Raw genomic sequence first — 16,085 nt, forward strand, 5'->3', positions numbered from 1 at the left:
ATACTGTAGTGTGGTGTAAATCCCCAGGCTATATCCGCCATAGTAGTTACTCCAATGTGATAGGGCTCTGGATGTATAGCATTGGAGCACCACTGGATAACTAGTATACAGGGGAATGACACCTGTGGGGTAAGTAATAGTCATTGGGCTCTTGGTGTAAGATGTGATTTTGTACCACAAATTTTGATGTACAAAAGATATACCTTTCAATAAATCTACTGTTCCTGGTTAAGAACCATTGCATTTTCTACATGAAAATGAAAGGTTGTGCACTAGTCTTGAGAGCAGCTGGAAAAGGTACCTTCAAGTATTTATAGTGCTGCCATTACATATACTTAACCCCCTTTGAGCATGTATATGAATTCTCATCTATATTCTGTATTTATAAATTGCAGAGGTGGAAATGCACCAGTAAAAATTGTGGAATGACCTAGATATTAATGGTGTAACCTTCTGCATTAATCATTTTAATCATCAGATATGTCCTGCTAGAATTATACAGGGCCTCAAAAGAGATGTTCTTGGAATTAATGATAGCTACATTAGAAATGGACACACACGTTGACAAGTTATGCATTGGTGGTAATCATTACATTTAAAGTGATACTGAGTGGTTTAAGAAGAGGGTAGGGTTCCCAGGGACAATGGGTCCAGAGAAATACACAGACATACTTCCGTGGACAAGTAGGCCAGTTTGATTTTTATTTTATTTTTTTAACTTATGTAGACCATGATTTCGAGAGGGTTGTGTCAAGCAGTGTAAATGGCTTTCTCTTTAAGGAGCCGCATAAGAGGATTTTCTTTATGATACAAGCAGAGCTACAGCAGCGAACAAACAAAGCAAATGTACCCGTATCCCTGTGTACTGTGAAATAGCTGTGAAATTACAGAACATTGTCGGGCAGAAATGTACGGCGCAATTCGCTAAAAGTGTAATTTGCTCAGCACAATGACTCTTTTGGTGACCTACAGGGCTGGTTTTACATTTGCAGTATTATGCATCAAATAATACAACTTAAGAAAATTACAATTGTAATTTAAATTCTGCTACAAAATAAGCCCTGTGCCAATTAGCATTTGGTCACGCTGAGTATTAAAAACAAAATGCATACAAAATAGGCATGTGAACCTGTAAGTCAACAGTGAACATTTACTAGAGTCGTTTTGCTATTTTTGTGTTTTTTTTGGGAAAAAACAATATACAGAAGATGGTAAGTGTAAATGCAGGAAGGGTGAAACATGGCGGCCTATTTACCAAAGGTCGGATGTTTTTGAAACCATGACTAAACTGGCTTTCTCTAAAACCATGAATGTCATGACATTTATTAAAAAATCAGAACAAAAAAAGTACGAACAGGAAAACACGCGGAAAACTTTTTGAGTTGTCGCACAATAACTATGACTTTTTTTATTGTCGTACGTTAGCGTCAAAAACTCTCAAAACCCTCTAAAACCACAAATCAAATGAAGATCTTCCAATTGTAAAATGGACATCTGCCATTGACCTCTATGTGATTTCTACAGGTTTGGAGTATTTTTGTATTCAAAATTGCCGCAGATTTTAAAATAATAAATCCTGAAAAAGTCACACTTTTTTCCCCACTACTTTTTCAGACATTTGCCATCAATGGTAGCATAATACCAATATGTGAATAGATGCAGTGCAAAATGTGTGGAGTGTTCTTGAACCTGCTAAGGAGAAATAACAAGTGGTTTTAAGGGCTTAACCTCTTATCCCATCTTTTGACTAATTTGTTATTTTCCCCTCTTCTTTTAATTTGTGTTCATCCTTGAATACATTTTTAATTTTCTCCAAAATAGTTTTTTGCTAATTTCTCCGCCTATGTCCCTCAACTCTTTAGTCTTACCCTTCCTTATCTCTCCACTTTAATATCCTCAAACTTTCTGCTTCCTCATTTTGTCTTCTTCTTACCTTGCTAATTACCTTCAATATCTTTCCTCGCTGATTTTCTTTGCCCTGTCTGAATTGCTCCGTCAAGGTCTTAGGGTCCTTACAATTATATTTAGACCTTCTTTCCATGGTGGCCTTGATAATTTACTTGTAGAGGACCCTATAGTACTTAACAAACTTATCTTGTTGATAGTGCCAAGGAGAACAGTATGCTAAAACATTAGAGGAGGTATAGCACTGAAAATCTTACAATGGCCTAGCATTAGAGAGTCATTGCGCTGCTAGGAAGTCAAGCTCAACTGGTTGTATAGATAAGAGTGAAATGCTAGTCCTAGTATGTAGGGTAGGAAGTACATCCATGAATTACTCTGCATTCTGCATTTGTTTCTGGTGGAAACATAATCAGAAATGTGCTTCTTGCCACCACCACCACCACCACCACCACAATACTTTAGCTTCAATATTAGCTTTTTTTCTCCTCTTGCTTGCTGTTAAATCATTCTGCCATAGCTACTATTAAGCTGAAAGCTGCACTCTGTCAGTACATATGAGAAAAACATAAGTCCCTATTTGATTGCTTCCCCGATCCAGTAAATAGTCATTCATGACCTGGATTAAGATGCTACTGTGCCTTTACTCATGTCAGATTTGATTACGTTTGAACAGGAGATAATGATCATCAAATTCTATGGCTTCAAGAATAAAGTTCAGTTCATTATTCCATTAAATCTGATTTCGCCATGACTGGACACAAGGTGCACAACATGCAGTGCCTGCAATGATATTTTTTTCCATGTACTGATTTCTGGCCCCAGGAATGATATGTATGGCACATGGTTTCATGCTCGCTGCCTTCATCTTTTTGGAAGATTTATATAATAATCAAGGAAAGAGTAACGTGTGGACTCTGTAACAGGGAAAGTCTGACTTGATACTTGCGTCAGCTCCAAGGGAGAAAGCCTCGGGGCAACAAAAACGAGTTTATAAGCTTCATAAGGCAGGATTTGCTACAAATGAGAATTTCAGTGCAGCGTATAGCTAGCCAATCTCCAGAAGCTGAGATTTCATTATTAATGTGTGTGCCACTAATAGTCTCTGTATATGTCCATTTTAACCAAATCTTTGAGCTAGTTAAATGTAATACAATGTTAAGGAAGGTTAGTAACAGAGGACAAACATTCTAAATAAAGAAATACACCCATAATATAATAAACCCATCACAAAGGAATCAATTAACTGGACTCCTTAGAGTATGGTTTGAGGTACTAGGTAAGTGACTTGTATTACTATCAATGCGGAAAGTCCTTGACCTCCTTTAGAAATGAGGTTGGTTACTATATAAAAGGCTAAAGATCTGTCAGTATTGTAAAAAAGGACAAGGGAATAGGATCTATTTCAGTGTTTGCCTATGAGAGAGAGTCAGAAGTAGCTCAGTGCTTGTCCTTGACCGTGATGAGGACTATAAGATTGTACTTAACGTCGAGTGCTTCTAATAAGAAAATCACCATTCATTTTAAATGTGTATGCCAGCCTCAGTTTCTAGTTTACATTTATTAATGGAGCTTTAAAATATACTGAAGAACCAATTGCCCTTGGTCTCTAGCTGATTATTTGTATTTAAGATGACAACTATAGATGGTAGGTCCTATGATGTATCATGGAGTACAGGACCACAGTTTGAGGGTTCATAACTATAGGAGTGTCTCTTGGTAGTTGGATGATTGTCTGGCTGGTAATTCTAGAAAACCTCACCTGTCCTAGAAAAACCTTTTTTGTTTTCTAAGCAGCCAATACCTTGGATTCATAAAATTTCACTCAGAAGTCTATGGGGCAAATTCAAGATCATATTTTTTTCCAGAATTGTGGCAAAAATAAGTACAACTAGAAGTAAAAATTCACCATTGAGCTATGTACAGTAAATCAATGAGAGGGGTATTTTCAGTAGCTGAATTTGTAAAAAAAACAAAAACCTTGGGGTATTCCAGATCTTTCTGTTATTTGGCTCATCATAACTTAAGTCTACTAAAAATAATTCAATCATTAGATAAACCCAATAGGCATGTTACTGTATTCAATAAGGATTAATTATATCTTAGTTGAGATCAAGTACAAGCTACTGTTTTATTATTACAGAGAAAAGGGAAATCATATTTAAAAATGTGGATTATTTGGATAGAATGGAGTCTATGGGAAATGGCTTTCCCCTAATTCATAGCTTTCTGGATAATGGGCCATTTTCAGTAGCTGCATTTTTTAAAGAATTGCAACATTGAATATTTTCATTGTGCTGAGGCTTTTTTCAATTAATGAAGAGTGTTACCAAATCAAAATGTTTTCATAAATAGATGAACAATCAAGGATTTCAAACTGTGACTTTTGGAAAAAAACGAAACTTGCTAAAATTTTCAAAAACTCATAAATATGCCAACTCAAACTAACATGTATTCATGTAATGTACCTGACCCCATCTGGATCCACCAATGACATCCGAGTCATGTCTTTTGTTCCTACTTACTTACCAAAGCTGGTCCAACATTAGTTGGAGAAAACCACCCAAGAAACAATGACTGTTGTATACAGTACCATAATGCCAAAAAGCATTCACACTGATTATAACTAGGAATATAGCTGAGTAACGTTGTACAAAACAATAGACTGGGATATCACCAAAGGATACACCTGCCTCCATGCATTTACTTATATACTCATGTTACATGAACAAGTATTCATTGAGTATGTTATGATGACTCTAAACATGGTCACATCACATATGGGATAAAAGAGAAAATGAGAGCAGTATTTTTTATAATTAAATAACCTCTAATAGAAAGAAGGAAGGAGGAAGAAGAAGAAACTTAAGAAAAGGCTTTATGGACATTACAGTTCTAACTGGTGCATTAGAGGGTCTACATGTTTACTGTATCTTAGTGATTAGTACGCATCTGTGAAGACAATCATGTCTCTTGATTGCTCATGTATATGCAGGAGAGAGTAGAACCAACAACTGCTAAGCTTGTAGAGGGCCCACTACAGTTTTTCATTGATGCCCAATTTGATGACAAATTGAAGAAGCTCGGATGAGTAGTGAAATGTCTTCAATAATTAATCAGCAAGTCCAGTTGTTTTATAAGGACTTATATCAGATTGATGACAGATTGTTCATTTGGAGGTGGGGGTTGCTAAAGAGAATTTATTGTGGATACAAGTAACTTCAAATTACGACACCGGTTAGATATATTCAACGGGTAGACTTTTATTTGTCATGGAATATTAATGGGTCTCTCAGAGGATTTTCACAGAGAATTTAATCTGAAAAATAATATTTGCCTTATTATTTTTTACTGGTGAAATGTAAAACACCCACACTAACGACATTTTAGTCTCATATTGCTTTTGATAGCAAATATGCATCGCAAGCTTTTTATTTTAGGCTACCACCAGCTTCTCTTATTTTATTACGAGATGAATCATTTGAATGTGAAATGACTTGATTAAATATATATTATTGTTTTCATTCCACTCGCAGTTTGAATCAGTTTGAGACTAAGTACATTCAATATTAAGATGTTCTTCAATTGGAATTAATTGCCATTACTTAACTAAACTGCAAAAGCGTTGGGAAACTGGGTTGTTCACAAGGATAGAGGAAAACGGACTGGGCGAAAGTGTTTGGACAAGGAATAACTAAAAACTACACACAGGGAAAGAAGTGATGGGTTGGTAGCGTCACAAGAACAGATGGAGATGAACTACACTTACGAAAGAATGGAGATCATGGGATGGGAGGCACAGAAGGGGTCTCCATGTGACGAAGATGGAGAAATCAGTTGGTGGTCTTTACCGGACCTACATATTCATGGCCACAGGCTGAAACTTTTGCCCTGTAGAGGACAGAATGAGGATGGGATCACGATGATAATCTAAGTCAATATTTATTGCCTACTTATTTGCCTACAACAGAACTCACATCAATTCAGAAAGTCGATTCTTTATTATGTAAATGGTCCTTGTTATCTAAAAGGGCTTAAAATGTGTGGAAGGATGTGTTTAAATAACAGGATGGAATGCAAATAATGAGTTATATGTAGAATTTTTTTTAGATATGCAAAAAAAACACTTCTTTACTTCTTATTCATTTCACCAAGAGTTTACACAATAAACTAATTGTGTGGTATGGCAGGACTACATCGCTACCTCTCAACACTGTGTTTCTGGGTTCAGTTCTGTCCAAAGTGGTGTGATGTTTAAATACTCTCCAGGTGCTCTAATTTTCTCTAAAATTCCTGAAACATGCAGCTTCTTGGCTCTTGATGAAATTGACCATCGTTTGTACACTTGCCTTTTGTAGGGAATGTAGGTCATAAGCTCCAGTAGGGAAGGGACAGAAAATAACAACAAGCTCTTTGTTGGCTCTATATAAATAACATCATTTTCTTGACATATGGTAATAAGGTCATCTTATAGTTTTGCGGTCTCCACCGTTAAAGTTAGCATTGAAACGTTAGACCCAGATACATAAATATACTGTATAATTTGCCTACCATATCCCATAATGCCTTGGTTCCAATTATAATTCCAGGTTGCCAGGGCTTTGTGAGAAAAAAAAATGTAATGCTCTCATCGATTGTACATAAATACTTGTTATTTAAAGAAGATTTGATGCTGTATCATCAACAGCAACATAAATATGTATACAACCAACCAAATCCAAATAGCTATGCCACATTTAAAATTATCCCTAAAGGGTATTTTTTTTACTGATTATATATGAAAAACATAATCCATGGTAACTCTATGGCTTCATAATAATAGTTATTATAGTGGAAGAGAGCATTCATCAAGGACGGTAAGAAAGAACTTGATCTTCATCTTTGTTCCCATGCATAGTGCAACCTTTAAATGAACGTATTGAAATAAATAAGGCATCTTTTCAGTCTGACAAACATATCAATACTAAAGCATCTCCAACCTAAATGTCAATACAGTACACATTGCAGAGAAAATTATATTTATAGGGTACACAAAAAAAAAGACTCCAGGGCAATAAGCTTGCCAGGAACGGTGGTGTTGATATTATCAAGTATTTAATTCAGGGACGATCAATAGAAATAAATTTGCCCCATGGTATTTACCTTGATGAAGGAAGCAAGCTTTGGATTGCCGTAATAAATACAAGAACTATGAAAGCGCACACCAGGTTTGACTTGAACACTTCATCCCTCATTTGAGAATACTGAAATGAAAAGAAGAGGAATTAATAAGGTGGAAGAGGCAATGCTTTTAGTTATTTGAATGCCATGATGTTACAAACAAGCAGAAACAATATATTGTACAGCCAAGTTTTAGCTACAGATTTTAAAGAAGAAGGAAAGGTTAAAACTAAGTAAGCCTTATCAGAAAGGTCCATCTAAATATACCAGTAAACCCCCAAAGTAGTGCTGCTCTGAGTCCCCTGTCAAAAGAAACAGCACATTTCTTTCCTTCTATTGTGTACTCATGGGCTTCTGTATCAGACTTCCTGCCTTCAGCTTAAACCTCATTGCCCAGGGCAAGAGCATGCTCAGTTTGCTCCTCTTCCCCACCCCCTCCCTTCTCTACTGTAATCTGAGCCCAGAGCAGGGAGAGACTCAGGCAGGAAGTGATGTCACACCATGTTAATACTGCAGCTCCTATCCTAAACAAACAGAGAGTTTCTAGAGCTTTTTACTCAGGTATGGTAAAACATTCTACAGAATAAATATAGCATTCTAGCTTGCACTTTTGCAGCTAATCTAATGGCAATAAAATGCCTCCGTAGCTTTCCTTCTCCTTTAAACTAATAGGTAGGGAAGTAGGAGGGGAAACGAAGTGGAAGGTCAGAAGAAGGGAACACTAAGTTATACGGATGGTGGGAAATGGAAATAGCAGCCTTTTTAGTGATAGGCCAGGGATGGTGATGAGGAGGTCCAACAACTTCCTGCGAGGGATGCTTGGCGGGATGGGGTACCTGTGCTCCAGATTTAAGCACAAGTGTGCCAGGTTTGTGATGGTCTCCTCAAACAAGGATTCCAGAACAGCCTGCTCTCAACTGCCCACCTCTCGCTCTCATGGGAGGTCATGTGCTGTTGTTGGACGGCAAGCATTCTATGCAGGGGTGTGTTATTTTCCTATGTTATATTGTTGTTTATGTTACTACTGCTATTTATTAAAGTCCTTTAAGTTTTATCCCAACCATGTTGTCCTCTTTGGCTCCATAGGGGGCAAAAGAAAAACCACTAAAGCGTGTTCCACCCATAGATAAATGTTGGCTAAGAAACAACATTAACTACAGATGGTTGCAAATCGTATCTAGACATTTAGCACTATATACCCCCATGCCATGCCACTTAAATAAATGCTGTGCTTTATTATGGCAAAACAAAGATTTACTCCATCTGTAAGATATCGCTGTAAGATCCAACTGTAAGATATCACTTTCTACCAATTACATTCATACTGAAATACTCCTAAAACCAAATCCATATGTGAACGCACTGTGTGACTTAACTAGATCAAAGATTTTAGTTTGTTACTGCCATGCACTTTTAGGGCTGGTTCAGAAAAACAGAGGTTCTCAGCAAAGCCAATGTAGCATATCACAATTCTACACAATTTCACAATTTTTTCTCCATTTTTGTGAATTTTAGTCTTGGCTCAATGAAGGCAGATTCTAAGCACTACAATGCAGTCCCAGCATTAACTAAACTGCAGGAGCTCCCCACAAAGGCAGTACAGTAATAAGAGTGCCCCCCACAAAGAAGGGATGGAGAGGACAGCATAAAGGGGAAAAACAAAAAAGAATAGGACAGGGCAGAGAATTGGGCAAGGGAGAGCATACGAAAGACAGGGAATGGAAGTAGAGGAACATTAAAGAAGAAAACTGAGAAATTCAACAAATATATTACAGAGTGTTGCTTTTCTAGCGGTGACTTTTGCATTACTTGTTCATTATATTAAGGGTCAGAAACTGTTTATTGAAAGTATACACACGTATGTTCCCAATGGACAGTTCATGCTTTTGACATGCTCTCAATCACAGCAATTTCACATCCTACTTTAGTAGAAAACTATGGGAAGCATAAATATCTTGGAGGGGAGAGGCAACCATTGATTCCCATAATACTTCAGGAATAGACCTTCCAGTAACAGATGGAGCAAGGAGGATATCGGATAAAGAATGGTCTTTTCCGTATCCAGGCTTAGAGTTCTATGAGTGTATTATGGAACTAAATCAAAGTGTTTATTTAATATGGAGGTAATCTGCTTCAAAAGATGCCTTTAATAAATGTTGATGTAAAGAATAGATGAGCGCTAAAGCTCTTTATGCATCATTACTGCTACTGCAGACAGATTAATCGTGTCCCTTAAGTTTTTAACCCCATGTTAGTATTTCTTTTTTTATATATATTTTAATAAAAAATGTATATATATATATATATTTTTTTTTTTTATGCATATTTATTCTGTATATATTCAGATATTTTACAGTAAGCTTGGAACGCTTGAATTATTCCAAAGAAAAGCAACCAGCCTTCAGCAGACCAATTGACTTAAACATGGAAGTGCCAGTAAGTCTCCAGGGTACAAAGAGATTACCCATGTGCTTACAGGGTTTAATCAATTGTTAACAGTTGTTCTTTAAATTTGAAGCTGCTATTGGTTATTACTAGATGATTTGGAATTACTCTGATACCTCCAGCTTTCAATCAACTTCCCCATACACATTCATAAACAATTAATTACAGAGTGTAAGTAACTTTAGGGCTCTTTTACTAATGAAATGCTTCATTTCAGCATAATTAGATTTATTTACTCACAATGCAATATTCCTTCACAAATGTCTATGAAGGTTTCCATTCATTCAGGTCATGGTATATCTAGCAGAAGTAAATCTAGAGCAACTGGACTTGCCCAGTCATCTCTGAGAACATTTCAGTACTAACCCGTGTAGCTTCTTCAGTTCAACTGACTGGTACGGAAAGTCCTCAGATGTGATTGTGACCTCTCTGAATAGTTACACTGCACCATTGTTTTGGATTATTGGAAGAGTTTACATGCTGAGGACTTCCCGTACCAGTCAATTGAACTGAAGAAGCTGCAGGAGTTAGTATTGAAACATCTTCAATGATTACTTCTACTAGACATTCCTTCACATAATTATTGCACCTGCCACCTACTTCCAGAGTCTTGCACCTCATGCACCAAAAATGTAACTATAGCACTGCACTGGTATAGGTTAGCTCAATTAGACGTTTTTTTTTATCAAAATGCGAAAATGTCTGAAAATATTTTCTGAAAACTACTCTAACCAAATCAGCACAGGTTTTTTTCCCCTTATAAATCAATACATATTTCGGAAAATTTCCTGTGCGGGAAAAAATTTGAAAAAGACACAGAAAAATCTAATCGTACACATTTTTCATATTTTCATATTTTCCGCCAAAACCCCAAAATCTTTGGATTATTGCACAAAACCAAATGCTGATCAGGATATCTGTGGGACCTCTCCCATTGACTTCTACATGAACTCGGCAGGTCTGAGTTGGAGTACTTTTTTATTTTTGTACTTTTAATACCCTCTGGGTTTAATAAATTCTGAAAAAATTGTGTTTTTTTCCCACAAAAAAACAAAACAGCATTTTCAGAGTTTTTGGCATTCGGACTTTAATAAATAACCCCTGTATTTTCTGACTTAACCCCCTTTAAAAGGCTCCTCTCAAAATGTGTTGACTAATTGCTGCAGACAATGACAAAATGCCCTGCCCATCATGCAGATTTTGTTATGATGATTAACCAGAAAAAAATGAAAATGTGGAATCTTCTGGCCCCTGATATCCGACACTATTGTTTGGGTTCTTGTTTCGTTTGCAACATGTATATTAGAAGCTGTTTGCTTAGCAGCTGTCAAGTGTTTTTTAATTACCATCTCAGGGGCACACAAGGATTTATATGTAAATGGTACATTTAAACAACATAGTCAACTACAGTTCTATTCTTTGTGTTGGAGCAGCTAATGTTCCGTTGGGATACAGAGGAAGTACAGTGGTTTGGGCACTGAGATACCTCTGATACTCCTACATGACTCAAGAACATAAATATCATTAGGATTAATTCAAAAGGAACCATTACATTTTAGCTTGGTGCCAACCAACCTGAAACCTATACTCATTTGTATCAGAATGTTCATATCTGCTATCATCTTCCTACATCAGTGATACCTGGGGAATAGGGAAATAAAACTGTAATAATGACAGAGATGTCACAAAAACCAGGGAATAAATATCTGCAGATATCCTTGGGGGAAGCTGACATTTAGCTTAAACAAGTTACCATCTGTGCACAAATATGTGCTCACCTTTGCATGCACTGGAATGTTTGATTAATATTTGGTTCCCTAGATTAAATCAATGCTGTGAGAAGCTAAAAAATAGAATGGGGATTACAATTTAAAACAGTATCACCCTTTCAGTTATGTACTGATATTGTACCTAATACACTAATATATATATATATATATATTACATCTGCAATTGTATAGAACACTACATATAATTATTGTCTTAATTAATTTGTCTAAATTTCATTCAACTGGCACTCATCTGATGGGCTGAAGAGGTAGCTGACACTTATTATGACCTCTAAGTCTTGGTCAATCAAAGTTCAGTCCTGATTGTCCAAAAGGAAGAAAAGATGGTATTTAAACCTATATCAGGATACATGGTCAAGCAGTTCCTTAAAAAAAACCTAAAAAGCCTTAAAATGCATAAAGTCCTTTCATTATTGTGTTTTTTGTGAAATATTGCTTTTATATGGTTACTTTGGCTGTGTTTCATCACAGCCATAGTGATTCAGTCCACATTTTTAAGACCTTCTTCCGCTTTATAGCAGTAAATGGTATTGCAAATCTCTAGGATGGGATCATTATCTCTCTGATGATATGGGATTCATTGATGACTCTGAATTAATGGAGTTGAACTTAACAGTAATGATAGGATAGAGGAGGTGCTGGGAGAGAATTGGCAAGAAACAGACATGCAAAAGCCAATGAGTGAGATGAAAGAAATATTAGGATGGTTATGCAAATATAAGAGATTTGAAAAAATACGCTGGCCCCACTGGATTGGGGTTTTATAGTAGTTCTAAACATGAACTAGCTTCATATCTGCCTTGTGTTTTCTATGAGTTTTGTAATCCAATAAAAACTGCTGGCAGAAGTTTGGGTTGACATTATCCCATGAACCCATGAAATCACATTGAAGACCTTTTTTCTACATTTGTTGGTTGTAATTTAGGGCTGTCTACCATAACTGCTATAAATACTGGATGTCTGATTCTACAGTTACAGTTTTTTAATTATGCCTCTGGTATAGCCATAACTGATACAGCTACAAAGAGAGCAAGCTTTATCTAGATATTTGGTTAATATGGCTCACCATGTCCCACCACATAAGCCAAATGTCTAGATCAGTGATCCCCAACCAGTGGCTCTTAAGCAACCATTGGATGTTGCTCCCAGTGGCCTCAAAGCAGGCACTTATTTGCAAATTCCTCACTTTATGCTTTAGTTGCATAAAAAACAGGTGTACTGCCAAACACAACCTTCTGTAGGCTGCCAGTCCACATAGGGACGTACAAATAACCCATATTTGGCACCCCTGGAACTAATACTTGTGTTGCTATCACTGTGGCCAGGCCCGAGCCAAACCAGCCGGGTGCCCAAGGCAACCGAGCCAGCCGATATGCCCCCTTGCCGGCATGGGTTAGAGTGCACATGCTCGCGTGTCAGGAACTGCGCATGCGCACGCCTGATATTTCAATTCATAGAGGGGGAAGAGAGTGGGCACAGAAGCACGTTGGAGAGTGCTGGAGGGGGAGAAAGGGTCTGGACCAGGGGTAAGCTGAAACAAGAGGAACGCGCTTGGTGCCCCACTTCATTGCGCCCTAGGCAAGTGCCTCTTCTGTCTCCCCCTAGTTCCATAGAAGGTTGGGGACTCCCCAATCTAGATACTGTAAACCTCCTTCCACTCAAATATATGATATTGCATGTTAAGGATCATTTATGAATGCAGCATAGCGTACAAATTGCACTTAGATGGAATGTTGAGTGAGGATTGTGTCAGGTCTGGTGTGCCTGTTACATTAAAATCCAGTTTTCTTGGTGCAATCTGTAATGACCATTGATGTAACTTGCTGTTGTAACTCTGGAATTAAAACCACATAAAGAGTGGAGGTAATTCAGGAGTTCCTAGCATCAATAGACACACACTGTTTATCAGTGTAGGCTGGGTGGGCACATTGATGCTCAGCGCAAATACACCAAAATGCAAGCAGGAAGTTCTTTTTATGAATGGCTTCAATGTGGGAATAAATTTGCAGCCATGTTTGTGCACGGCACGTGCGCTTCAGGTCATAAATGAGCCTTGTTGTATTGTAGTGTGTCTGTTCACCTTCTAAAACATGGCAAACTGTTTTTTTCTTCATGGTTTTAAGAAAAGATTGTGGGGAAAACAAGCAATTGGTGGAAAAGAAACGCAAGCAAGATAAAGATCTCTCTATGTTTTACTACTTTGGGATGACCTAACACAAGGTACGAGCTTTAATAAATTAGCATCTATGGGTTCACAATTAAGTTCAGCAGAATTGCCACATTTTTTTCAAATCAGTAGGTTAGTAAAAGTGTTAAAAAAAGGGCCAAGCCTCTAGCCAAATCCTTTATTCCATGCATCCTTGCCCACCACCTAATTAAAAATTAAACATTTTCTTTCCTGAATATGAGTCTAGTATTATAGATCAATATCATAGCAGCTAATCTAATAACCCCACTATGAAAACAGGGTGTTTATAATTATATCGGCTGCTACAAAGTGGATCTTCATAGATCTGTCATATCCTATAAATATGCTCACTTTGTAGTGACTAACCATAGGCAGATAATTTAGTTTATTTAAATTTTGAAGGAAATTGAAATCATGTTCAAAATAACAATACATTTTCATTCTGAGCTTGCATACCTTCCAACATTCCTGGCTGAAATATCTAAACATTTAGTCCAAGCACATGACCCAATCTCACCATGACCTGATTGACCTTAGCCACGTCTCATTTTGGGAGATGACCTTGCCCTTTCGCAGTAAAGTTTAGTCTCACACATGATGGGACAATCAGCAATTATCTAGACATTTTGTCCATGCTCTTAAAACCACTTTCTGATGCACCATAATCCCACAACCTTTTGGGAGAAGCCCTGAATAACCTGTTTTTTGCATCATTGTTGTTATATCTCGCTCAAAACGGTTGTCTTGCTGTATTAGTATTATTCACATGGAACATGAAAACAAAAAACATAAAGAGAATATGTAAAAATTAAACATCTTTTCTCCTTTATCACATTAGTTTTTCTGAGAAGAGCTGGGAATGTTGAGGGACTTGTTTTAAAAGTAAAATAACATATTAAGTTGCCTCTAAAAAATATGCATGTTATAAAATAAAATGTAAAATGAGAACAGATGGAGAGTGAGTTATTCCAAACACTGATGCATTGCGGTGTTAGCCAATTAACGAGAGGGTTTCCAGTGTTCCCTTTGCCTAGCAACCATGGTTCCATACTTATTACCTGAGCTGGCAGCATGGGCCTGCTCCCTACTACAGAGCATACAATGGCATGCTAGTGCATGAATGTACACAATAGCTGACACTCCATCTGTAGTGTGCAATAAAAGTGACAAACAGACCACCAGACGTCTCATTGTGTCTTCCTGTAGTGAGGTGGACATCGACAAGTTAATTGGCAAATATCAGCTATTCAGCTATTCAGACCCAGCTACCTTATGCTCCAGGCTGGAGTCTTTAAACATCAGTGAGAAAGGCTTGATATGCTCTCTTCTCAATTTATCGCCACTCCGTAAGTCGATGGTGTGCTCTATTCGCTTGTTAATTTCCTCAGGCCCAGATTGGACATGCAAAGCTTGTGCAAGATGGTTTGGAAGCAGATTTATTGAGTTTCTTGTTAGAGCAGCCAGAGTCTAGGGGAAAGCACATGCAAAAAGAATAAAACTGCTAGTCCCCTTTTGAATTAAAATGCAATGTTTTAGGTCATGTAGCATCGCAAGTCATTACAGCATTCCATGCAGTTCATTCACTAGAGCTTACAGAACTTAAAAATGATCTTGTCTCGATCAGGAACAGTCTAGCAAAGTGGTTACCAAGCTCCATCTTCAAGATCAACCAACAGGCTGGTTTTCTCGATTTCACAGGCACCTTAATGGCTCTTATTCAATTGATTGTCGAATAAATTTGGTTGGTGAGTGGTTGATCTTGAAGAGTCAAACTTTGACAATGCATGTACTGTTAATGATGAGGGAGGCAAAGTTAATTATGATGTATGAACAAGCTAAATGTTGTAGAGGAGTTGCTGGACACTTTAGTGGAATAAATAATCTTTCCACACAGTTCTTGGAACATGGTGGGGTGGAAATACATGCTGGACTGAATCTATTAAACACTACAGCCAATTAAATTAATAAAAAATAAAATTGTTAATCCTGTTACAAGCCATCGTTAATCCAAGTTCATGTTATAAATTGTTTTTTAAATTATTTTAAATCAGTCTAAAAGAGCAGCGAATTGTCTCTGTGTCTTTTTTTCTCCTCTGTCTGATTTTTATCTCTTCCTCAGAAGTCCATAAACATATGAAAACAATTTTACAACAGGGGGTACATTATTTATTATAATACAGAAGTTTCAGTGAGTCATGGGACACAAATGACATCACGGATGACTTAGAACGGATGACATCACTAAGCATTGTTTATAAAGATATCGTTTACAGGATATTTGTGTGTCTCGTGTAGTATATATATATAGGAAGTAAGAGAGAGAGAGGTCTTCTTTGTAGAGAGAGAAATATGAAATAAAATATTTACTTTGGTTTAATTGTGTTTTCTTTACTTTGTTAGTGTAATTAAAAACTAAAAGGAGATACGATAATGTATAAATTTAAAAGGGACCATACAATAAACTCTCTGATGCTTTAATTACCAGAAGGTCCTTCCAGGAGACATAAGAATCTGTTCATTAAAGGAAAGGAGGCTCTATTTTAATATTCAGAAAGGGTTTGTTACAATGAATAATGTAATATTGTGGGATTCTCTCCCTA

The 16,085-nt window shown here is 37.0% G+C and overlaps 1 protein-coding gene across 1 annotated transcript in view; it reads right to left on the reverse strand.

Moving 5' to 3' along the window:
* Nucleotides 1-16,085, reverse strand: part of adcy8.L (adenylate cyclase 8 (brain) L homeolog) — a 189,580-nt gene that overhangs the window by 50,046 nt on the left and 123,449 nt on the right. The window contains exons 8-9 of the mRNA XM_018268263.2: nt 14,755-14,952; nt 7,045-7,145 (exon numbers count right to left, since the gene is read on the reverse strand). Of these exons, the coding sequence (XP_018123752.1) occupies nt 7,045-7,145; nt 14,755-14,952 (299 nt within the window). The remainder of the gene's footprint in view (nt 1-7,044; nt 7,146-14,754; nt 14,953-16,085) is intronic.

The sequence above is a fragment of the Xenopus laevis genome, chromosome 6L (genome assembly GCF_017654675.1).
Source record: "Xenopus laevis strain J_2021 chromosome 6L, Xenopus_laevis_v10.1, whole genome shotgun sequence".
Taxonomy (NCBI): Eukaryota; Metazoa; Chordata; class Amphibia; order Anura; family Pipidae; genus Xenopus; species Xenopus laevis.